The following is a 25,965-nucleotide window of genomic DNA, read 5'->3' on the forward strand; positions in this document are numbered from 1 at the left end:
GGGTCCTTTGCTATGTCCCACCCTTGTCCACTATCTCCTAAAGAGAGTAGTAGATGAATACCCCCAAATTCCTGCTGTTCCCTCTTTGCAAGCATAATTACCTTTCCAAAAGGCGTTGCATGACACCTCCCAGAGCAGAGGAAAAGCTTCAGAGTCCATCAGGGAAGTGTTACTGATGGAAAATCGTTGGAAGCTCATTTCAAGAAAAGCGTGTCTTGGCTACTATATAAGCCACATATAAGGCAGTAGCTTAGTACTCCATATACCTCACTCCTCTTGCCAATAAGCATTTGTTTGCTGACTTGCAGTTATGAATCCAACACCTGAACTGGCTAAAACTGGCACATTCCCTTTAAATAGCTTAACAGCTGCTTGCGTGTAAGTAGCTGTATCTTTCAAAACATCTGAGTGCTAAACTACTGATCTCCAGGATGCAAACAGCAGAAACTGGGGGAAACCCTACTTCTATGACAGTCTCTCCTACAACTTTCCAGCTCCTCATCTCCCCTCCAGCTCAAGTAATAATTGGAAATTTGGAGGTAGCCACCACAAGCCCATGAAAGCTCTCAGTTGCTTCACAGCAGGTAAAGTCCAGCCCAAAACCAACCCTGGCTTCAGAGACAAACTGCTCCCTGCCCTACCTTGACTACTGAGTGGAAACAGCTGAGGACTCAGGTCTTTACACTCTTTCACCTTCACTTGTCTATATAAAGAAACACAGAGTGCTTTTGAAATATGGGAGAGAAAACTAAAGAAGAAAAGACGGATGTGGTTATGCCATTTAGTAAGAGTACTGTTAGGGTATGGGCTGTAAGCAAATGCTCTCATGCTCCGTAGAACAACCTGGTCTGAAGCAATGCTGCTCATCTGTTTGCTGAGATTCAGGTAAAGTCATTCCTAGTTCAACTAATAACTTATTTAACTTATTTTTTCTATAGTTTAATAGCAGTGTTGATTGTAGAGCACTATTTTTAAGATGGCTGGATTATTTTTATGAAGATCAAACAGTAAAATCAAATATGTAGTGTTACTTAGCTTAAAGTAGAAATATTTCTGCTTTAGTATTAAGCATAAATATATTTTCTTATAATCAAAATACTTAGAATAAAATGATAAGAAATTATCCAGCTACAGATGAGATATAAGGCAGATAAGGCTCTTCATTGCACTAAGCCATCTTACTCTTCTGTGCATCCACAAGAGAATATTATATCTAATATGAATAATGTTCTAGAAAATAGATACAAACAAACTCTGCTTCATAGCAGTAACATTACTTGGTTAGTATTGATTAGAAGGGTAATTATGGTAAATGCTGGAAATGTCTTTGCTGAAGCAGTGACCTGAGTTTTCCTCATTCCTTTTTTGTAGTATAGCTAGATTAAGAATTATCAGTTTGCTGTGTTCTGTCATGTGATTATCATTTCCTTACTATTAAAGCTACACCTACATTTACAGTAAGTTACAGCTTTTATGATGAGGATGTTTCTGCTAATGAAGCTTTCATAGATTAGAATATACTTAATCTGTCACCTCCAATCTGTGCTAACATAGAGACTTGGGTGAATCCCAACTAGAGCCAGATGAGCTCAGATCTGAGCTACAAAGAGGAAACTATTCATGCATCCTGCTGCGCTACATTTTGTAGCGAATCGAATACTGTTAAACCTTGCTGTTCCATTTCCTAGGTCAGTATGCCTTTGCTGCCAGTTTAACCAGAAACTCCTCCTGTCGGTAAACCCAATTAACATTTAACTAGTCCATAGGAAGTGGAAAATCCTCACTCAGTAGGAGAAATTGAGAACAAATGAAGCAGTGATGACACAGGGTCTGGACTAGCTATAAGACACGTTTCCCTGAGTAGTGTTAATTACAGGTCCGTACGTTACCTTTTGGCTTCTCAAAGCTCTCTGAAACAATCCTAGGGCTGCAGGTGATTCCTTCAGGAAACTTGTGGAGGACTGAGGAATTTTCTTCAGAAAACTGGAAAAGAGCAAACATGGTGTCCATCTTTTAAGAAGGTGGAGAAGGAGGAGCTGGGAAATGGTAGAGCACTAAGCCTGGCTTCAGTATTTGAAAAAATATTGGAATCACCCACTGAAGAATCTGTTTGCAAGCACCCAGAAGACAACACAGTGGTAAGTAACAATTTGCACAAATTCATCTGAGAATGACAGAAATAGAAGTAATTTGACTTTCTTCTGTGACACACTGGCAGCACTGGGGGACAGTGTGTAGGAGGGGGAAACAGGCTTCTAACACTATCTTTCACAAAATTCTCATAAGTGAACGAAGGAAACATGATCTGTATGAAACTTCTATATGCTTAGTGATTACCCACTAAGATAGTAATCAGTGTCTACCATACAGGAAAGATGTATTTGGTACAGTTCGGTATTTTTCAGGTTGAGTATTGTCAGTATTTTTTGTAATAATTTGGACAATGCAGTAAAGATGATGCTTATGAAATGACCGCAAGGTTATTTGTCAATGAAAATCTTCAAATAATTTCGAGCAAAGATGTTACTCAGTGCGGACTGTGTGCAAACAATTCCCTTGGATTACTCAAGGTGTGAAATTTAAACTTGAGGGGAGCAAAATGATCCAAAATACAAGGTTTTTGAGAATTAGGCACTCCATCAGAGTACCTGAAATTACCAGTTTAAAGGCTGATGCTGGATTCAGCTGGGATAGTTACTTTTCTTCTTACTATCTGCTACAATGATGTGTTTTGGAATCAGTATGAGCATAACATTGATAACACACTGCTGGCTTAGTTGTTGCTAAGTAATTCTTACTCTAAATCAAGGACTTTTCAAGTTTCCCATTTCTGCCAGTGAGCAGATGCACAAGAAGCCAGGAGAGAGCAGAGCCAGGACAGCTGACCCAAAGCAGCCAAAGGGATAATCCATACCATAGAATGCCATGCTCAGTACATAAACCGGGGGGAGCTGGCTGAGGCCAGCTGATCGCTGCCCAGGGACCGACTGGGCATCGGTCAGCAGGTGGTAAGCAATTGTATTGTGCATCACTTGGTTATTTTTTTTCCCTTTGAGTTTTATTCCTCTCTCCCTCTTCTTTTTATTACAATTCCTTTTACCTTTTTCCCTGATTCTCCTCCCCATCCTGCTGGGGGTGGGGGGTGGCAGGGGGGGACACAGGGACACTGAACAAGCAGCTGCATAACACTTGGTTGCTGTGCTGGCTGGGGTTAAACCATGACAGCTGGCTACTGGCTAACACTTTCTTTAAATCAACAATTTGCAGGAGTACTGCTACATGTAATTTGGTACTCATTCTAAACAAAAAGCATTCAGTGAGATAGAAACTTGACGAAAGCAGAAGCAAATCTCAGACTTTTAAGAGACATCACAAGCAACTTTCTAACACATTTCTGAAGCACATAAAGTGTTGGATTAAGAGGCGTTGTTGCTCCCCCAAAATGTTTCACATAATCAGGTTTTTCCCAGCTAAATGGATGCTTTTGGTCATAGGACACCCATGCTCACACAACAGCACAACACTCCTATATCCTATTTCCTCTTACCTGTCCTGTTCTCAGGTGACAGTAACATCCAGCTACAATAAATCCCTTGTACATGTGGCACCAATGCATCTGCACCTTTAGTGGAATTCTCACCTCTCATGTACCACAATCACATAATTTTCTAAGCAGCTGCCACACTTTGCTAGCTCAAAAGGATAGGATTGACTCAATCTCAGACTGACTAACAAGCCAAGATTGTCTTTTTGTTCTCATTTATGACAGATAAATCCACTGATAACAACCAGATTTTGTTTTGCTGTTTGCTAACTTCACAAAGCTGTGACAGTCCAACACATGTGGCTCAGTCCAGTTCTCTGGAAGTAGCAGTCAAATCCAGCCCCTGACCAACAGCACCTCCTCGCAGATCACACCCAATCCTACAGTGGGGTCACTGGGGGAAACACTGCCAAGGAGTATTCTTGGTGAATTTGTGCATTCCCCTAGTAACCTGTATCCAGCCTGTTCATAGTCCTCATCAGCTCGCTTGCAACCATTTCCTCATCTACTTAACAGCCCTTGTTCTAACCCCCAGTTTTTTCTAGTACACTTTACTGAAATGCAAGTACCTTCAGTCTTCAGCCTTTCCCTTATCTGAAAAAGCAGACACTTCAAAGCCCGATTTGGCAGTTTTCTTGAAAAACCTGTGTGAAGCTTTGACTCAACAGTTACAAAATTGCTTTAATTACGATTGACACTCTTTCCTTCAATGGATAAACTAGACTGATCCTTTTCCAGATACGCTAATAATATGCATACTTCGTGACAATTACTGGGTTGGACCTTCATCTTTATGTGCCTCTTCTTTCTGTAATCTGAGCTGGAAATAAACTGTTTTTACTAATATGAGCATGTTAAGCTCTGTGAGCATTCTGTGTTCAGATACAGTTATTTCCGTTCTCACTCAATAATTCCTGTAAGTCAACCCACCTCTGACCTCCAGCACAGTACCAGCATCCCTATGAAAAGCAGAGGTATGTGATTTGGCAAAACCCCAGGCCACCTCTTCAGCTAATATTTAGCAGACCTACTTGTTCTTCATTTCTCTCTCTCTCTTTCACATTTTACTTTACCACGTAAATAACAACAACAAAAATATCTTTATCCAATTGGTTTTTGGTTTCTTTAGCAAAGTTCAGCTCCATTTGGTAGTGCTTATGAGCTACCCATTGCTTTTTGTCTTCTTGACCAAGTTCTTAAAATCTCTTTGCTTATTCCTAAATTTTTTTTGAGCTACTTTGTTGGCTGAGCTGGACTGGGAACTTTAACTTCTCCTACAATAGGATTTTTTGTGATTTTGATTTAAAGAGGCTATAAAAAAAGCACTTTTAAGGCATAGCTTTTTAAAGCATGTCTATATATATTTAAGAATGGCAACAATGCTTGTTACACACAAATCATACTTCTTTAAAAAACAGTATTATTAAGGTGTCATGCCTTCCATTTGCTAATAATAATTGATAATCTTTGTCAGATTATCTAAGATTATGAGTTAAAACTCTAAAGTACTTGCAAACCCAAAATTTAACCAATGCTAAAAGTTTAACACAGCTAGAAAATGTGCTTACTCAATTTTCACCTAGATAAAAGATCAGTCTTCTTAAGCTGATCTTCTAAAGAACTGCATCAGATACAAGCACTACATGAAATTAAAATATTCCTAGAAATGCAGGTGTAGTAAAAGCACATCAGCAAAAGCTACTGATGCATAAGGAATCATGGATGTCAGAGTAAAGTCCCAGCTATCAGTCTGACCTGCCTTAATATGGAACAATAATTTCACTAACTTCTGCGTAGCAAAGGAACCAAACGTAAGTGTTATGGAAATTTTAATAGACATACAAATCACTAGAAACAGCCAGTACACTTTACGGGTTTTGAAAACTTATGTTTGAATGGGTAAGTCTCTTCAACATCTGAAAAGGATTATTTTAAAGGGCATGGTAGTCAGTGGGTGATGACTACCTGCTATCAAGGATCAGGCTTCTTTATAATAGATCAACCCACTCAAACTGGAAACTGAAAGCTCTGTCCTTGAAATGAGGGTTCGCTTCCAATAATAGCCAAAGATTTGTGAAGTGTCTAGCTCAAAGCCAAAAAAGCCCAGAGTTGTCTTTGAAAGTATCTTGCTCTGATATATCAAGGCATTAACTGGGAACCCTACACATTTCCAACCCATTCTCTCTTTTGTTTTAGGGGAGAAATGACCAACAGCAGCAAAGAATGCAATTTTACTGATATCGACAGATTAGCAAAGACACTGCGGCTGGGGATCTCCATCCCCACCTTCATTCTTGGGCTGATTCTCAACACTCTGGCCCTCTCCGTGTTCTGCTGCTTTTGGAAGAAACAGACAAGAACCTCAGTGTACATGATCAATCTCGCGCTTGCAGATGTCTTGCTGCTTCTCTCACTCCCGCTCAAGGTGTACTACTCTATCACAGAGGCGCCGGGACTTTTGTGCTCATTCATAGAGTCCCTCTATTTTGTCAACACATACGGCAGTATCTTTATCATTGTCTGCATAACTGTTGACAGATATATCTGCATAAGGCACCCATTTGAAAGTCGAGTTAACCAATCCCCCAAATGGGCTATCCTGATTTGCTGCTTCATCTGGGCAGTAGCTTGGCTCTGCAGCAGCCCAATGTACGTGTTTCACAAGAAAGATTATTTAAAATGCTTTTACAACATGTCAGAACAGGCATGGAGCATCCCCCTCATTGTTTCTGTGGAAATCTTTGGATTTCTGATCCCGCTTGCTGTGATGGTTTTCTGCTCTGCCCAAAACATCTGGATTCTGCTGAATCACGAAAGCCAAGCTAAAAAGAAGGCAGACGGCAGTGGCTCCTCACGAGTCATTATCAACCTTGTGGTGTTTTTGGTGTGCTTCACACCCGTTCACCTTGGGATCTGCCTACAGTGCCTGGTAAGACAGCATGTGATAGTGGACTGCAGTATGAAGCAAACCATCAGCCTCTTCATTCAGGTGGCAATGATATTAGCCAACCTGAACTGCTGCCTGGATGCCATCTTTTATTACTTTGCCGCAAAAGAATTTCGTGAGAAAACACACCTGAAAAAGGTTATTGAACTATGTCCTGTCTTTAAGCCTTGTGCCACATGATGGGACTGCCAGCAGTGGAAAAACACCTCTCCCTTGGCTCCCACTTGCCTCACAGGACACTGACAGCATTATTCCTGACACAGCAGTAGCATCACTTTGGCCGTAGCAGGGAGGGTGCAGGAGGGAGAAGACCAATGTTTTTCCAGTGAATGTGAATCTGTTCCATATTTTTCTTCCCTTTAAAGATGAAAAGGGAAAAAATGTTGGAAAAAAGAACCAGCATTAGCAAAGTGACGAAGTGACATCAAAAGAAGCATTAGACTTGACAGTATCTACTAAATGTGAAAAGGCTTGCCAGAGGAAAACTACCCAGATCACTGGAATGCCACTTAAAATCAGCCTTTGTCATTGCTGCACCAGTTTTCCTTTTGCCAGTGTGATCAGAAAGCTGTTGCTAAGGGCCAAATATAGAAATAACTATTCAAAACCTTCTTTCTAACTCAGAAGAAATCTGAGCGTTAAAAGGCAGTATCTGGCCAAAAGTCTGACTCTGTTCTTTCCTTCTGTAAATTTTACAAAAGGGCACTGTTGGAGCTCATTTGCTTTGAACAGCTTTGCCAGCCCAGGATAATAATGAATCCTCACTCCTGTAAGCTTTACGCACTGGTCAGGGTTGCTACACAGGACAGCAGCCCCTGCTCTTTCATGGAAGACAGGCTGCCCAGTGTACAACCCCAGCAGGGTATCTTAGGTACCAGCAATTCCTTGAGCAACAAACATTTCTGATTATCTTTACTGAGGAATCAGCATGGTTTTCTCCTGCAATTTTAAAACTGTTCTTGCACATGAAAACCAGAGGAACCCCTTCAAATATAGCATTTAGTGAAAGAGTGTATATGATGAACTATATTTCTATATAACTGTATTTCAATCAAAGATATAACATGACACATGTATGAAATTCTTCTGCCTGTCTCCTCATTCTTTCTGGGAGGAGGGGAATTAGGGAAGCAAGCCCTGCATCACAGAAAAATAGAGACCACCTGTCTGATACACTCCTCCCTCCCAGCTGGAAGACTGGACCAGCTTCGTCCACTTCATTCCTTAGAGAAGTCCTTCTAGCCTGTACCGTACACCTCACAAAATGTGTCTGGGCATTCCTCCACCTTTCTCAGGCAAAACTCCTGGTTTGTCACCATCCTTACGCCATTTGCAAGTTTGGTTCTGAGTCTGCACTAAAGGTTTCCTTGTTGCAATTTAAGCCTGCCATTTCTTGTACCATTGTATTGGCATGGTTTATGTTCTTAGCCAGAAACACTTTCACACCAGGGAAACCATTTCTGTGCCTTTTAAAAACAGCTGTAAAAATGGTTTAACATTGCTTGTAATCAAGTCTTCATTCTGGGGCAGATGTTCCCTTTCTTCAAAATGCGAAAAGCAATTATCTTCTGTCTGGAACAAATTAAAAAGGGGGACAGTTTTGAAAATACAATTTGCTGTTAACTGATTTCCATGGAAATAATTGATTGTGCAAGTGGACACCTGCACATATCTAATACTTGGCCTAATAAAGGAACACTTTAAAACTTGTTAGTACTAAAACTATGACCACAGCTGAAGCACGCAAGGAGCTCAGAGGCAAAGAAAGGTTTTTATCATCATCTTCGCCATTATCTGCAGAGGAGCAAGAGGAAGAGCTTTCCAAAACAGTAGGTTTTCAAAACATTATTTGCTACTGTCTCCATCATTCAGAAACTTGCACCCTTTTCGATATGAGTTAACCTTTCTTTTTTGCAACTTTCATATTACTTTGCATATGAAATATGTGTGAGAAAGAATGTGTTCTACCAAATAAACTGTATATACGAAGTGTATGATTTGAAAATACATTTTAACTCCCCAATCTGACAGCAACGTATGGCTCTCATCTACTTATTTAATCACAAACTTTTACCATTTTCTCCTTAGAACAGCTTCAAGACTAAGTTTTTCCTTCCCAGGAACTACTTCAGGTTTGTAACTATGACAACCAAGAACTGAATAAACTAATAAACAGAAAAACAGAAAAAGTAAAAACAAGAAAGGTAATCACACCCGGAAGTCTGGATAATTTAATAAATTTTCTGGGAAACCCTCTCCGTAAATTCTTGACAATCCCCTGCTAAATCCCCTACAAATTTTGCTCAGAAATACTCCGAGCTCTTGCTCTTATGATTAGCTGACTATGTGAAAATGTACTTTATCACTGGTGCAGTTCATGACTCTGCAAGAACACAGCACTTTAAGGTACAAAGTGTAACCCTGTCATTATTTAAAGCTTTTCAGGCAGACGCAATAGGTGATGATAGAGTGCACATCCTCTGCAAGCCTGTGCACAACACTAACACAGTGGTATGGCTAAGATGGCAAAGCCTCATTCCAGAGGCCCTAGGAACTCCAGGACAGGGGAGAAGAAACCTCTTGCAGTGCAACAAGTAGTTGAGTACGAGAAGTACTCAGTTACTGCAAACGTACTGTACCCAGGGCAGGACAACGCTGTGTGCCAGCACAGGCTGGGAAAGCAGGGCTGACCCCAAAAAAGCAACAGGATGCACCAGACATGATACAAGGCAGTGGTGCCTTCTTTGTGTAAATATGGCAAAAATTATACCAGGACTCACTAAAAATTATGTCAGTGGAAAAAAAAAAAATAAATGAAGTTATTAACCTCCTCTATGTGAGCTGGTGAGGCTTCACTGGTATAGGATGTCCAGCTCTGGGCCACCCGGTTCAAAAGAGATGCGGAGAAACCAGAGAGGTTCAGAAAGATGGTTGGTGATCTTGGGCACAGGTCTGCAAGGAGAGGTTGAGGGAGCTGGACTGGTTTCATCCAGCATGCTGGAAGGTAGTGACAGATGACGGAGCCAAGCACTACCTAGTAGCCCCCAACAATATAACAAGGAGTAATGGCCCTTGGCTGAGGTTCAATATTGGCAAGAACTTCTTCACCAGGAGGCAATTCAGCACGGGAAGGGGTTACCCAGAGAAGCTTTGTGATATCGACTTACAACAGTTTCCAAGACATTGCCAAAGTCATGGCTGATCTGATCTAGTTTTGGAGAAGGAAACTGGCTCCAGAGGTCCCTTTTCCACTGCTCTGTGACTCTCAGCAAATACAAATTTGTGTATTTTTTTCACCTCCATGACAAAAAGCCACCTGTTAGTGCTGCTGATGTTACGACAGCGGTTGTCAACAGCTCTATTGCAAGCACAGTGAAAGACCAAGGAAATGCACTAGCTGCCTAAGCAACTGTGACCCATCACGCAAGGCTAGTATATTTAAAGTCAGGACTAATGAAGCAGTACCTTTGTCTTCAATTCATTTATTATTAAGTATCTGGAAAAGATCATATCCTAATCTTCAAAGAAATACACGTACATATGCAGTAGGCAAAGAGGAAAAGTGTGTAGGGACTCTCGTACGTGTGGGTGGTGGTGAAGTTTGATCTGCCAGGGCTGGGGAGACAGCATTCACTCATGCTGATGCTCAGTCAGTGGTAGCGTCACAGCACACTCAGGCAGGGAGAGACTTCCACTTACAGGAAGAAATCAATGTAATTTTTTCAATCAAGAAAACAGAAGTCAGTTGGTGAAAAACAGCTGTTATAATGGGGAGTGGTGGGATCCACTATGAACAACTGGTCTACAGATATAGTCTGCTCATGTCAGACATGGCAGCAAAGTCAGAGCTCAGACTCTGAAGGTTAAATTAGATACTTCCCATTTATTTCCGCCACTGCCACTTCTTTGCTGTCCAAAAGTGATTTATATGTAACTCCATTTGTCTAAATTTTGCCTGTTATATATGTAAATGACAGCAGCCTGACTAAGCATACTCGAAATTCCTGAAAAAAAAAAAAAAAAAAAAAGGAAGAGAGCCCAGCTGTGTTAGTCTTACAGGGCTATCACAATAGTCAAATGTTTTAGCACAGAAGGAGCAGATCTTTTGAGAAAGAAGGTGTCACTTTCAATTCACTGCTTTTCAAAACAAACTTATACTTAAATAATACAACTCAATTCTGTCTTTTACCTGCAGCTAAGATTACAGTTCTTTCTAAATCACAATTTTACATACAGTCTCCTCTAAGAAATTTACTGGTAACTCTGGAGAATCTCCAATTTGTTCTATTTTTATACCAGGACAAAAGCAATGAAAAACCTCATGCAGCTCGAGGTGCACAACAATTTTGTTGATGAATAAAACTGAAAAGTATTTGACATTTTAAAAACAACAACAAAAGCTTCCTAAGTCAAAACACAAGTTCAAATTTCTATTTTCAGACTGCATAACAGAAGAGGTTTCTTCTCTCTTCGTGTTATTCTTAACACACAGAAAAATGGTAGGAACCTGAATGTGAACTCCTTACATACCCAAGGACTCAGTTGTATTGTAAAGTCAAAGCAGAATTGTCCTAGTGGGGAAAAAAATAAATAAAGTGCTAACCAAACCCACCCAAAATAATGCCTTGAAAAATTACATTTTCAGTTCTTCTCTTTCCTGTGAATTGAACAAAACCAGATGCAATCAACCACAGCCCTTAAAGAGCAGCTGTCTTTAACCTTAATTTTTCTGGACAAGGTTGTTTCAGGACACCTCGGTAAGAATATTCACAAAAAGCAATTCTGTGTTTATCCAGTCAAGCTTCTCCAGCTGGGCCACATCCCACAGGTCTTCACAACACTTCTTAAAATTAGAATTTGTTCAATAGTGAATGTGATCCCCAAGCTTTATTTTGTAGAATTACGCAGTAATGGAAAGATTGTAAAGCATAAAAGTAGCTTGGCCAAAAGGGAAAAACCCAAAACCCTATTAAAAACAAACAAATGAACAAACCAACAAAAAAGAACAAACAAAAAACTCCAAAACACACAAAACCACACAGGGTTTGTTCCCCAGACTCTTTTCTGATCCCTTTGCCTGATTGGTTATATCACCTTCTGTTTCCCAGGCCTGCTTAAGCGCCACTCCACTAACTAAATCTAAAATTTCATAGTACTAAAAAGTACTGTCAGAATAATGCTGAAAAGTAATATTATCCCAGAAGTCCCATTGGTATAACATATCTAAGTGATTTTTAACAAAAAAAAAAATTACGGAAATCCAACTGGTTTAATAGCAAGTAGAGAATCTAATATGGAGCTCCTTTTTATAGCCTTCATAAAACTGTTTTTATGATACTACATGATTTACAAGCTAGAAGGCACCTGAGGGAGGATCCAAGACTAGATTGAAACACTGATAGTCTCCTGCCTTTTAGCAAGGGGCTTTAGTCGGCGTAGGTGGACACGCACCCTGTAGAGGTGGTCCAATGTAATTTCATTCTGATTAAACACATTAGTTAAAACCCAAAAACCAAACAGTTTTTCCATGTGAGAATGATCAGCCACTGTTTGTTCCAAAGTTTATTCACGAAGCCTAATAAATGTCACTCTAGCAGTATCCAGTAACTTCAGATGTTCAGAAATCTGCAGTGAGAAGAGTAGCCGTCTCACTGCCTAAGGCAGCCTCCAGATCACAAAATGAAGTTTAAACGGGTTTGAAAACTGAAACTGATTTTCAGACAGATATCATCCTAAACCTCAACATCTTTGTCTGCTGCTCTAAGCAATATTTCACTCAAATGTTATTCTCCAACACCACAACTTAACCTGGCCAAAATGCGCGCAAACAAACAGAAGATAAACCAATGCTTCTCAAAGGTACAGACTTATGCCTCTCTCATAAAAATGGGTTTGCAGGGTTTTCCCCCCTCCTCACATTTGGGACATTTTCCACTTTAATTCCTTCCTACAAGTCTTGGGCACGCTCTCCATACTTCTACCCAAACACAAGTAGAGGAGTTGTGGAGAGGCAGCACCCTTTGAGGAACTAGCACGTCTAGCAGAAGAAAAGAGAGAGCCCACCAGCCCGGCATACAAACCTGCTGAGATGGCTTGGGCAGCTGCCACGAGAGCCTGAAGGGACCTGCTCAGCACCAGGAATGGCAGTAACTTAGACAACCCCTTTATGAAGCCAAGAGGACGATGAGACCTCGGCTGCTGCACACCAAAAGGGACTTTATTTTTCCCAGAGGAACCATGTTTACAAAGAGGGCAGAAATGTGCTTGCCCTGAGTAAACTGAAAAGAAACCTGCCCGTCTTTGTTATTTACAGGACAGTACAAACGGGAGAGCTGGCTTGGTTAGATTTCAAATTAGCATGCTTGCCAGGCATGTAAAGAAATTCAGAGACACGCTACACACACCCCCTTTGTCTGGCTGCTCTCCTAGCACTGCCAAAATACGGACCATGGGGAGAATAGCTCAAAGGCTCAGTTACCAAAAAGGTAGCAGCTTCTTCTCTTATTCTTTCGTTCACTGTCTCTGTGTGAGGGAAGGAAGGCCCAGAGGAAAAAAGGATGCTGCAGCATGCGGTGGGATGTGGTTATTGCAGAAGGTGAGCTAAGCCTGCTGCCGTGGGAAGGGTCTGCCTGGGTAGCCCACGGTGGTTTCAGTCCAAAGATGCAAACCTACTCCTGGAATAAAAACCACAGGAGGTACAGAAAGACCCTTCAAACCCTCTTCCTACCCAAGGCAAGATTTTGTGTATCTCCCCAGAGGTGTCTTTAAATTGCTGTGTGTGTGCCCACCCAGAACTCTTAAAAGTCATGCCCTTTGCCACTGCATCTCACAGCACAGCTCCCACCCAGCCCCTGCGCAGGAGGCAGACCCTGTTCCTCAGGCAGGACATGGCAGAAGAGGACTGGGTGCTGTGCCCACCTTGCTATTCAGCAAAGGCGGCCACTGTCATGGGGATGGATGTTGAGACGGGTCTGCATAGGCTGTGACATCCTTCAGCTACAGAGGTTTTGAAAACAGCTAAAACTATTTCTCTCATAAAGGTGTGTGGGAGCGAGAAGAAAACAAAAACAGAAACCACCTATTTTTTTTAAGTTAGGAAACATTACTCTATGGAAAATATTAGGTGAGAGATCCTGTGCTGCATCTAAACACATAACTGAAATGAATTTCTGTTGGCAAGAGAGTTATTTGCATCAGAATATTAAGAACTGCTGGCCACAAAATATTACTGCCTGATGAGCTTTTGCAGTTCTGTTACCTCAGTTTTAGCTGAGAAAGAATGAGCCCCAGAGAGCTAAAACTCACCCCTTCAGCACAGACATGTTATGTTCACACAAGCAATCTCTTTATCTTTTCAACATCAGGCCAATACACAGACTAAAGCAAGTGTTAGCACTGAAGCACACCTTACTAGACCAAGAATAGTCGTATTTATATAACGTCTTTCATCTGAGGAAGTCAGAATGACCCACTGCACAGACTGCTCTCCATCCAGTGCCAGAAACATGGGAAGCAAAAAGGGTGAAGCAATGAGGCAGCAGCTGACCAGCCAATGTAGCTCAGGTCCTGCAAGGTAATTCTGTGTCCTTGGAGTGGCACAAATCATTGCCTTTGGCCCCATCAGGAATTTTGCTCTCATTTATTTCACCTCAAAATATCTATAAAACAAAAGAAATGTTGGCAGCACTCACTACAGCATACTGCGTGACAGAGGGATCACCACAGCCAAATTTATGCTGGAATCGTGAATTTTTAATTTACTTATTTTTTAAATCACTGCCATTTCTGCTTTGCCAACATGTCATAGGGAAGGTGCTGCCTTCCCCAGCACCCATTGCTCTGGGGTGAGGACTCATCCTCCCAGGAGTGACCTCAGCCACTTCTGGACTGCACACACCCAGGTCGAACAGACCCGCAGTACATCTGCTCTGGGGCAGCAGGATGTCATTTGCATTCTAATATACACTGTATGACACACTTCATTGCAAAAAAAACCAACAAAAAACTAACAACAAAAAAACAATCCCCTCACCCAGCATCTGCCACCTCCTCCACACCATGCCCCATTGCTTTTATACATGCTGCATGATGTACGGAAGGTCACAGTGCTTACTCATTTAAAGCACGAAAGGCAGCACCACGGGGAGGCAGGACATGCTTGCAGACCTCGTGACAAGCCTCAAAGCTTGCCCAAGACACAGGTGTTTCAAAGCAACCACGTCCTGCCATTTATCCTCTCCTCACCCCAGCTCACCGCTTCTGCAAGTCCTCTATTAGCCAGCGCTTTGGGCCCCAGCCCTGGACCCACATGTACTGGCCAGTTTCCCGTGGGGCAAGGAGCATCCCACAGGCACGAGAGGACCTATCTCGCTGACACACACTGCCACCATGGCAGCCCCCTCACAGCCTGCTCCATGGCATCCAGCTTGTGCCCAGAATATGCTTGTGAGCCATAATGTCTGTGGAAAGTCGAAGAAAAATAAGTTGCTTTTCCCCCCACTTACTGAAGCACAACAGCTTCAAGGACAGGCGGATTTCCATGTTAAAAGAGTCAGGGAAAAGCTGGGATTTTGTTCATTTTTAAGGCCTTAGGCTACTGCTCACTTTTTTATATTTCCTGAGACCTGGCAAACTACAGTTGTGAGTGAGAGACACTGTTCCACAGTTAATCTAATTTACCTCATTCAGTGCACAGGTGAAGTCCTGTTGCAGCTGTGGAAATTGCGGACTACAACACTGATGCACACAATTGCCACATCAAGATCACACACCAAAAACACCATTCTCCTTTTAAAAAACACAGCTTTAATTAAACACATGGACATTCCAGTTAGAGCTAACAGAGAGAGCAGAGAAAAGCTGCAGATTGTCTGGTCATATGACATACATACATACATATATATAAAATCTTTTGCACAATGTACTGAAATGAAACCAAGGTTTCATTTTTGCCCCCCACTGCAGTGCCAGGGCTCAGTGTCACTTCTCAGTTTCCCAGAGGTACTCTCAGCAGCTCTATTTCCTAGCTGCATTTTACCACACCATAAATATGCCCTGAGTGAAACAGCTGCTCCCACCTCAAGCAAAGCACACTCCTGCAGTGTCAAATAAAGAAACTACTGAGGCTCCATCAACAATCACTGAAGAGCTTCTGGCGTCTCCAGCGAGCAATTCAACTTTTTAACATCTGGATTGGCCTCAACAAAACCCAGTCCATCCTTCGCAAGGCCAGAAGTCTGTCAGGACATCTGGACTCTCAGATCACCTATCTGTGTATTCCACATCTGTTAGATACTCGCATATCTGTATCCTGCAGATGAAACCATACAGCTGCTTATTAAACATCTCTGCTGCCCCAATCAGCTCATTACTGAAAAAGATGCAGCGATTAATTATGCCAGAAGCTATTTGAGTTCTGGAAAGGAGACAATGCATGGCTGCCCTTGTAGGTTAATAGGAGTCCAAACAGTCATTAGTATCTGTATTAAATCTACTAATTGTCTGGTGTTACTAGAAAAAATGAAGATTCTGGAGTTTTTACGAAACCTTTGATCTGTTTATTTAATGAGTAAACATAGCTATGATTTTTCTCCCCTTTGCTCAAGTTTACGTTGGCTGGGGAATTTTCCTCAGTATTTCTCAGAATCGTATCAATGCATGTAGAATATGCCATTTCTTTTAAAAGATCCTAATACCTCAGCTTTCAACCTTTTACAGAACACTGCCTTTTCTCTGCTCCTACACCAAGTCTTTTCAAAGGCAATTCCAATCCAGTGAAAGCAAGGCTCAGTCCCAGTTCCTACAGCAGTTGAGAAAAATTTGCTGAAACAGTGTAAAGTCATCAAAATAACTGCCCTGAATTCTTGAAAATCTTTCCCTCTTTTTCCACTGCCCTGTATCTTCTTAAGCATGCCCAGCACATTAACAGTTCCAGTAAAATCAGTGAACTCTGTGTATCTCCAGCTATCTCCTTCTAACTTGCTGAGATCATACTGCCAAGCAGGGCCCTGTGTACATGATTGCCTTGAAACTATACAAGATCACTTGACTAGTTAAAATACCAAAATCTGAGCTACAACAAGTGTAATTATTTTTTATTATTATTTAACAACAAGCGCTAAATGCAATGAAGACAGTCACATTACTACAGAAAGTATTACCTTCAAAACCTGTTTCTCTTCAGGTTTTTGTAGTAGAAACACAAAGACATCCTGAGAACGAAATCTTTTTTTCTTAAAAAGAGACAGCGTGATTTGTTTTGAGTCACAAACTTCTCTGAATGAATATAAACCACATTTGTACAATTTACATAGCAAAACGTTCTGTTCATTCTCCTGTTTTGACTTCCAGTGCTGGAAATTCAGCTTGGGGAATTCAGCTGGATCATTTCTTATTTATACATCCCTGTCAAACAAATTCTGTGCTGGCTAAACCTTGTAAAGTCCATTTCACTGCTCTTTTCTGGCAACACACCAAATTAAGAAGAGACCAAAGCCGATGCTACAGCCAGAGCCTTGCCTGCAAGGACATCGACAGCATGTAAAAGCAAGCACACGCTCCCTTTTCACACTCCTGCTGGAAAGCAAATACCTTCTCTCTCTTACACCATTATTCATTTAAAGCACAGCCTAATCCTTCAAGTGTCATCACTTGCAGATTTCAGTCTAAGTCAGAGGGAATTGCCCCTGTGTTGGCTCAATACTGCAGACAGGAGGAAAAGAGAAGCAAAAAAGTCTTAACATCAAATAAAAATATGCTGGTATCTCCTAACTGCACCACGTACCAGGTCTATTATGTGAAAATGGTGTTCAGGTTGATCTTTAGGATAGAATTCATTATCACCACCTTCAGTCTTACTCCAGCAAACCAACCAGTGAGAATTCTCCCTTATGAAAAGCTGACAAGGTTTAATATATAATTTTTTAAACAGGAAACATAAAACATGCTTTGTCTCCCAGACCAGTAAGTGGGAAATAACAAGGGGACATCTCCTTAATTTTAGCCTTTAGCTACATCTTGCCTCTAGCTTTCTGCCCTTGAAACACCCTTGGTCATGCAGCCATGGCTTGTTTTTTTGTCTCCTGCTTTTAAGCTGCCTCTTGACTTTCTGCTGCATTCTTCCTATAATTTGACCCCTGTACAAGAGGTGTGACCAGATAAATCTTTCATCCTGTTTGCACCCAGTTCACCCATTGATGGAAACCTGTTTCAATGCCAACAGCAAATGTTTTTTAAATTAATTGAGCTCAGTGTGGCTGATACCATCACCAATCTCGGCCAATGCCAGAGCTGGCATCTGCATCAGGGACTCACCATCAGTAGGTTAGTCTTCAGGTCCCTGTTTTTTCTAAAAAAAACCCAGTTGTCACTAAAAAAGGAGCAGTCAGCTGTTCCCTCAGTTTGTTTGACTGCGAGGTGAAGAAAGCTCCCACGAGCTTCAGTGAGATCTGTAAATGACTAAAGATCAGAGATATATTAGCAGAAGGCACATGAGCTTCAAAATAATTTCAGACTATGGTAATTTCTGAAGTTTAAGAGTGGGTGCCTACAGGGTTGGGCTTTTTGCTTTTTCTTACTGCACCTAGAACTCAGGAACCAAAAGTCTAGCCCAAAGAGGTACAAATATCACCTACCAAGATCAAAGGTGTCACTCAGCTTTTTAACCTAGCTGGACATGAAGTCACAGCCAAATTTTAGGCATCATCATTAAATGAGCAGATGTTTCCTTTCTGGCAGGCTGTCAGAAGCAGCAGGGCAGCACCTGGGAGCATCAAGTGGCCATACCCTCCCCACAGGGTGCATCCTGTTGTGCCTGTGCCAAGTGAGCAGAGCAGGCAGCCATGGGGACCCTGTGTCAGCCTGAGCCCCGGTGCCCTGGCAGGTCTGCAGGGACACAGCCAGGCCAGGGCTGGGGCTGTGCCCAGCAGTCAGGGCAGAGCCAGCAATGCAGGAGGCTGGATGCAAGTGTCCCCGAGCTCTGCTTCATGTTGCTCCTCCACAGCAGTCTGATTTTGGGTAGCTCCTCTCAGGCACCTGCTGCCAAGCCCCATTTGAAGAAAGGTTTGGAGAAAAGGAAGATGTTATAGATCCCCTTGGTGCACTCAGGGCCATGACAGTGACACTCACAGCTGAGCCACGGTCCTTTTAAATATGCCTACTAGCGCATCACATACAGGTGATGTTGTCCATGACTCACCTCTGTGGCTGGAAACCTCTTTAACAGCAGGCTCTCATGAATCACAAGGTATTGAAAAATTTTCAAATTATTAAAGAGTTCAACTCCAGTCTTTTTCTGTGATGTGCTTGCATACTTCTTTAACACAAGCACAGCCTGGAGAGCAGCAATGAAGCTGAGGCATGTTGAAAGCTGGTTCCTAAAGGACAGAGTGCGTAACACATACTCGCTGCACTGACAAGACCTGGCACACAACTTCAAACCAATTCTTTTGCAAAGGTCAGTAAATCAAAAAGCACATATTATAAACCAATATAAATAAACCACTGTCTGCTCTCCATTGCCACAGGCAGCCGAGCTACCAACACACACTAGCAGAGTGATCCCAGGAGCACTTTCAGTCTTTCAACAAGTGCAGAGTTTCCTATGGGACAAATGAAGAGCTACGCTCTTCAACCAAAATTTATTTCATTTTTTTAAGTGGTTGCACCATCTAGAGGACCAATACATCACAATCCTCCTCCGGGTCCTAAGGTAATATGAATTACTCCAATTTTTAACATTCTGGGCAACATGTTTCTGTCCCTGAGCATGGCCTCAGCCGAAATGCAAACCCTCTTCCATTCCTGAGCCTCACACCTAAAATTTGGCTCAGCCTCACATTTCAGTTCTCAAAACTGGTTTGTGACTCTGTTCCTTAAATTGAATAAGGTTCCTTCCCAAACTTCCATTTTGCTTGTCCTCTAAACCTCCATCTAAGGTAGGAAGTTATCTCCCAGGCCAGGGAAAAGGACAGCTATCCCTCCAGCACCCACAGTGGTCACAATGAGCAGTCATCCTCATGCTCCTCCTGCTCCACGGGCATCCTCTGCCTTCTTGTGTTGCCCATTCAGGGAGCTGCTTGTCCACGGGGCTCTTTACCCAGGCTTGACACTTGCTAGAAAGCCACAGCTGGGACTCTTCAGAGAATCTGCCCCAGATTTCCCTCAGCAATGAGAAAAAGCTGCTTTTTCCTGTACATTAAAAGGCATGGGGTTGAGTCACCTTTCTTTTCATTTCTGAGAGCTGGAAGACCTGAAGGTCTTGTATATTCCTGGGGGTGGAGACCATGGTGCTATGTAAAAAGTGAAGAACTGGGGGTAATGAAATGACTGGTGTGCAACATGAAAAGAACATGAACATGAAAACTTTTCCTGGGTTTCCTTCTTGCTGGGGGGTTCACTGCACAGCACCCAGGTGCTTCTCAATCGCTCACCCAGGTTTGCCTTCAGCAGCACCACACAGCCCAGGTGTCTCCTGTAGCTTGGTATAGGAGACAGACCTATCTGAAATGAAATTAAACTTCTTTAAATAATGAAAACACCTTAAAACACAGCACTTTACCACAGGCAGAGAGATTTCTGAAAAGGAGATCGCCCATCTCTGAGCATGGCCCGCCAGGAGAAAGGTGCAACGTGGCAATATTTAGGCTACCACAGAGCCAGTGCTGGGGGCCTGCCTGCTTTTCCTGCCTTTCTGTTGGGCACCAGCTGGCCCTCGGACTCCTGCAAGCTGGAGGGGAGCTTAAAGACAAGTTGTGCTTCCTCCATGCCCACACGCCACAGCAATGCACGACCTGGCTGCAAAAACTCAGCTGAATGCAAAACAAAAGCCAGCACTCACGTTCACTCGGTGGTTCCAATATGTACAAAAAGAAGCAGCACAGTGTAACTAGAATTGAGTTAACAAATACAAATGGTTTGGGTTTACAACAGCATTGTGTACCTCTGTTTTTTTTCCTAGCCTGTTGCTTACTCGTTGCTAGGACCAGGCTGTAAATATCTGTCCTGCTGAGTAGCAGCTGCCTCTAGCAGGGGTCACTTGGACATTGGTGTGGAAGGTGCTATTGAGCAGAAGAGTGGTAAGCCACAATTATATAATGCATACATTTCTTTGTAGGGGAATTACAATTAAATTACCGTGCATGGGTTTTCCTCCAAACATGTATCTTCACCTCAATCCAGTATCATAAGCAAGAGTTGTCTTATGCTGAAATGGTCATTATTTCTTAGTTTGATAAATCAGGTCAGGTTAAAAGAAGAAGAAAGAAAGCAAAACCACTAGTAACTTTAGTATCGTTACTCTTTTTTTCGTACTCAAAAAGAACACATTTTAAACCACTAGTTATAGTTCCAGTAAGAGATTTGGCTGAATTGTGGCTGGCTATATATGCTGTTAAACTGCAGTTTTAGAACCTTGGACTCATCTTGATCTCAAATTTGATCTAACTTTTCACAAGTTTATGAGATACAGAAGGAACGAAAGAAACAATATTCTGGATCCTGGCACAATTTACTCAGAAGAACCAGGTGTCAACACTGCAAAACATGAACCAAGCGTCAACTCCGCAAAAAACTGAACTATGGTAGGAATATTTTTTTAAAAAAAACCTGTAGTTAAAGAAAAAGATATTCTAACACTTTCTCCCCCTCCCCCTTTTATTCAGATCACAAGCCTGACTGCTAAATCAAGCCCTAGTTAGTTTTGCTTCAGTGGTTGCGGTTATTTACAAAGACATGCTCAAGACCAAAGAAATTTTATGCTAAAATGTTTAAATACTTGACTTTAGAACTGCTTACTGGGAAAACAACAGGAAAAGGATGTGGCCTGATAAATGCTTGTAACAACTTCATCAGCGTTGTATTTATTCATATGAATTTGATTTCACTACGAATTAGTAAGTGTGAGAAGTCTGAAGTGTACGCTATCACGGTACAAAATTAGCCATTAAATAAACTCAGTTTTCAGGCAGGCAGACATTTTCAAACTCACGGCAGCAAGTGCTGTCTGCTAAAACCCTTTAAGCCTTTCACTGAAGGTGCAGAATGGTGCAGCCACAGCCCCTGCATACCAGCCCTGTGAGGAAAGCAAGAGACGGCCAGTGCAAAGAGGAGGGGGGAGAGATCATGAAGGAGAGAGCAGGAGCAGGGGCTCTCCCTTTGTTTGGTTGAAACCCAGGTTGTGGTGCCCTGTGGCCTGTTTCTATAGGGACTACATAGCTAACTATACATATATAGTGTGGCATATGGTTACACACAGATACAAAGGCTACCTTAGAGTACAGGTGGCATGAACCTCTCCCTACCCTAGTTCTGCAGGGCAGGCACACCCCGCACACACCTGCAGCAAGGACAGATGGAAAAAAATACAGAAAGCACATAAGGACAAAAAAAGCCCTCACCATTTCAGCTGAAACCCTGAGAAAAGGTGAAAAGACCATCAATCCCCTTTCCTCCGTCTTTCCTCTCCCTCCCATTGTGTCCTGTCCCTCCCCATGAGCATGCACAGATAGACAGCAAGCAGGGGGTCCATCACCCCTGTCTGCGTCAGGCCCCTACAGCTCCCTTAGGGTTCTGTTTTAGAAGTTCTATTTTAGAAGAAACAAATAGTAAAAAGTGACCCTAAATTTGGCCTTACTGAACAGCTAGGGGTGCAAGAAACCATAACAGAAATATCAGCTTAAGCAATAATATGGAAAGTCCTTACTTGCAAACGTGATCAAAACCCACCACTTCCACAGTGTAAAAAAAACCCAACAAAAAAACCCCAACCCCTTATTCGTATTATATTAAACTGCATTTCTTTTTGTCTCAAAGCCAAGAACTTAGTAGGATTCAATGGAAAAATAGAAAGATGCAAACCAATTGGTATTATGCAGAACTGCTTCCCTTAAATCAGATAACAACTTCAGGTAATAACTTACAGGTTATTTCTTGAGACAATGATTGAACCTTTCTCTCCCTGGACTCTGCAGTCTGAGGGGCCCAGAGGATTAAACACGCCACTTGCTGAGTGCTTTTCTGAACAAACTTTTAAGTCTATTCATTGTGTCCTGAATGCGGTTCAGCAAACGCTTTTCTAAGGACAACGTGAGAGCAAAGCTATTCTGTACATATTGCCCCACAAACATTAAACTTCACATGTTCTTCAACTTATAGGTAGACCAACACCAAGGGGATTATTACGCTGTTGAACAACAGGGCTGCTGGTTGACTGGCTTCTTCAGGCACTTTGGTCCACTGCTTTGGTTTACAGGCAGCACTGGTGACAGCCTGCAGGACAGGAACAAGCCAGTGACCACCGCTCAAACAGTCTTGGAAAGTCCTGGCGAATGCATATGCCAGGGGCCCTGGCTCCTGTCCTGACTGTCCCACAGAAGAGCCCCTCTCTGCCCCATCCCACAAGGAGCTCTCCTTCCAGCAGCCTTGAGGCCAGACAATAGGAAGATCTCCACAAGGTCATCGGCAGCCAAGGTGCTGCATTCTGGGGTGCATCAGGCACAGTACAACCAGATGGTCAAAAGCGGTGATTATCCTGCTCCATTCAGCATTGGTATGGTCTCATTTTGAACACCATGTGCCCTTCTGGGCCCCACAATTTAAGAAGGATGCGAAGGCTCTTGAATGCCTCCAGAGGAGGGCAACAAAGCTGGTGAAAGGGCTGGGGGGAATGTCATACAAGGAGTGGCTAAGGACTTTGGGCTTATCTAGCTTGGAGAAAAAGAGGCTGAGGAGTGACCTCATTGCTCTCTACAGCTTCCTGAGGAGGGGATGTGGAGAAGGAGATGCTGATCTCTCTTCCCAGGTATCCAGTGATAGGATGCATAGGGATGGTTCAAAGCTGCACCACGGGAGTTTTAGACTGAGCATTAGGAACCATTTCTTTACCAAAGTGGTGGTCAAACACTGCAACAGGCTTCCCGGAGAGGTGGTTGATGTCCCAAGCCTGTCAGTATTTAAGATGCATTTGGAGCATGCCTTGGACAACGTGCTCTAACTGGGTCAGCCCTGGAGTGGTCAGGCAGTTCGACTAGATGGTCATTGTAGGTCCCTTCCAACTGAAATAGTCTATTCTATTCTATCAGTCAACTGCTTTTATAAATAGGGCTGGAAATTCAGAGTTCCCTTTCTGCACCCAAATGTAGTTATTGTGGAGTACTCTTCTAAGAAGAGAGAGCATCTCAGAAGCTAGTTCTTGCAAAGGTACCTAATGCCAAATGGTAACAATGACAAGGGACACAAATATATTAGAAGTCTTCCTCTTCCTCTGCTTTTCATCTGAACATGAAAGGAATGATGGAATGGACTTCCTTCTGCATAAACTTCTCACTGTTAGCGACCAAAGCTATAAAACCCAACACCTCAAGAAAAAAAGACACTTTTAAAAGTACTATCTCAAAGGTAAGTAAATTGCAAATGTGAGAAATGGAAACAAAAATGCTCAGACTATTTTCTATGATTCAGAGACACATGGGCTGCCACACACATGTTTGACACAGGAGAAACCAAGCGCTTATCACCGCTTAACAGTAGTCTAAAAACCACCAGCAGCACTGCAATAGACTTTAGTGTAACCAAACAGGCGTTTCAGCTAGCACCTGTGACTGTTGTGAGAAAAATTGTGCTGGCAAGGCAAGGCAAGACAAGGCATGAAAAGAAGAAAGCCTTCTGCTAAACGTACAAGAGATGTTCGGATGAAGAAACCAAATATTTAGAAGTACAGATTCTTTCTCTAAGCTGTATCACCTTAAAAAGAGTAATAATGGAAAAGAAATGATAAATTTTGAGTGTTCAGCAAATTGCCGTAATTTAGGTGACTAAATGATAAGTGCTTCTGCGCAAATAACATACCGACAACACTTACACAACAGTGCAAGATCTGCTTGAAGGCCACCACTTCCTGAGTTCAGCTACAGAAAAAAGGAGGGAAAGAAAGACATTCTTCTCTTAATCCTTGCTGAAATCTGCACAGACTATAATTGCAGAGACACTATGCTTTTATCCCATTATACACAGCCTCACTCTAACTGAAGTGTTATTGAAATTAAATAGAAAGACTGAAAGATTTAAATGAGTGATCACATTCTATATGGAAAATTACATGAAATACACGTTTTCGTACTCTTAATTACTTCTTTTGCATGTTATTACACAGTTTCAATACTTACCAACCAAGAATAGTTAACTCCAAATATGAAAGCACAGATATTCAAATTATTTCTGAAGAACATATGAATTCTAGAAGGATTGTGAAGATCCAGACATGACTGAGGCAATGCTGTCTCTCATGGGCTGCAGACAGGGAGCTCAGTCCCAGGAAGGAACAGGCTAAAAATAGTGTATTGGCATTGGGAGGGAGATACTGGGATCTGGGAAAACACTGCAGGTTTCTTGTATCACCTTTGGAAAATCCTTTTGTTTATCCCTGCTTCAATGCCCCACATGCAAAATGAAGAAGGTAACGGACGCTAGCTACACCACCAGGATGACACCAGAACAGTTACATTTAGGAGAGACATTTAGACAGAAAACCGCACACTTGACAGCACCAAGCAGGCAAGCCTGCCACGGCGCATTGCCATGGCCTGTGTAAACACCCACATCACCCTGAAATGCTGTAGTTAGGGACAGCATACGCCACACCTCATCAGCACAATGCTTTGCAGAGTTAATATTTGATACAGAAGTTGTAAGGTTAGTGAAGCGCCAAACTGACATGTCCAACCATGCATACAACAAAAGAGAGGGATTTTCATTAACAGCCAAATACTCTGCGCACTCTACCCCAGTGATAGCAAAGTTAAATCTTACTAGTACCTCATGATATAATAAACAGATGCGTTGCTGCTGGCCTGTTAATGTTAGAGTAGACCATGAGCTGACAGCACAATAGTGGTAGATACAGTTTACATCGTGAAGTAATAGAGCAGAGGACAAAAAAAGCAAAATGATTTTCAAAATAAGGTTTTTTAAGTTGTCATCATCCTCCCATCCCCCCACCCCACCCCCAGTAAGTCTTTTGGAAATGTATCATTCTGTAAAAATATTTCCTTTGAGGAATATGTTATCAATGTAAATTCAGGGAAAAGTAGTGCTGGCAAATTCTGACTGCTGTCGCTGCACTTCTAATTAATTCATCTCAATGCTAATTATCTCAGCTCAAGAGGTTTGCTGCCTTTCAGTTTCTGCTACCTTGGGAAGACCAGAAACCATGATTCAGCTGGCAATCTACCTGCTTTTCCTGTTGAGCAATTCTAACAAACAAACTGCCTCTACTAAACACTGGAAAATTTAAGTTGCAGTATCATACAATTGGGATATTGGGATTTGTTAAGAAATGTTGCTGAAGCAGCAGTTGTTAGGTAATACAGTGAATCAATATCAAACTGGTTCCCTAAAATACTAAATATGTATGGATACATCATTTTGGTATTTTCAACAAAGATGCTACAATTGTCTGCTAAACAGATACATGCATATC

At 42.1% G+C, this 25,965-nt stretch overlaps 1 protein-coding gene across 1 annotated transcript; it reads left to right on the forward strand.

Moving 5' to 3' along the window:
* The first annotated feature begins 5,747 nt into the window (after positions 1-5,747).
* On the forward strand, positions 5,748-7,370 carry GPR55 (G protein-coupled receptor 55). Its single transcript, XM_040613426.1, has one exon. The coding sequence runs from the start codon at positions 5,748-5,750 to the stop codon at positions 6,669-6,671; it is 924 nt and encodes a 307-aa protein (XP_040469360.1). The 3' UTR covers positions 6,672-7,370.
* Positions 7,371-25,965: the final 18,595 nt, after the last annotated feature.

Source organism: Falco naumanni, chromosome 13 (assembly GCF_017639655.2).
Source record: "Falco naumanni isolate bFalNau1 chromosome 13, bFalNau1.pat, whole genome shotgun sequence".
In the NCBI taxonomy this organism is placed as follows: Eukaryota; Metazoa; Chordata; class Aves; order Falconiformes; family Falconidae; genus Falco; species Falco naumanni.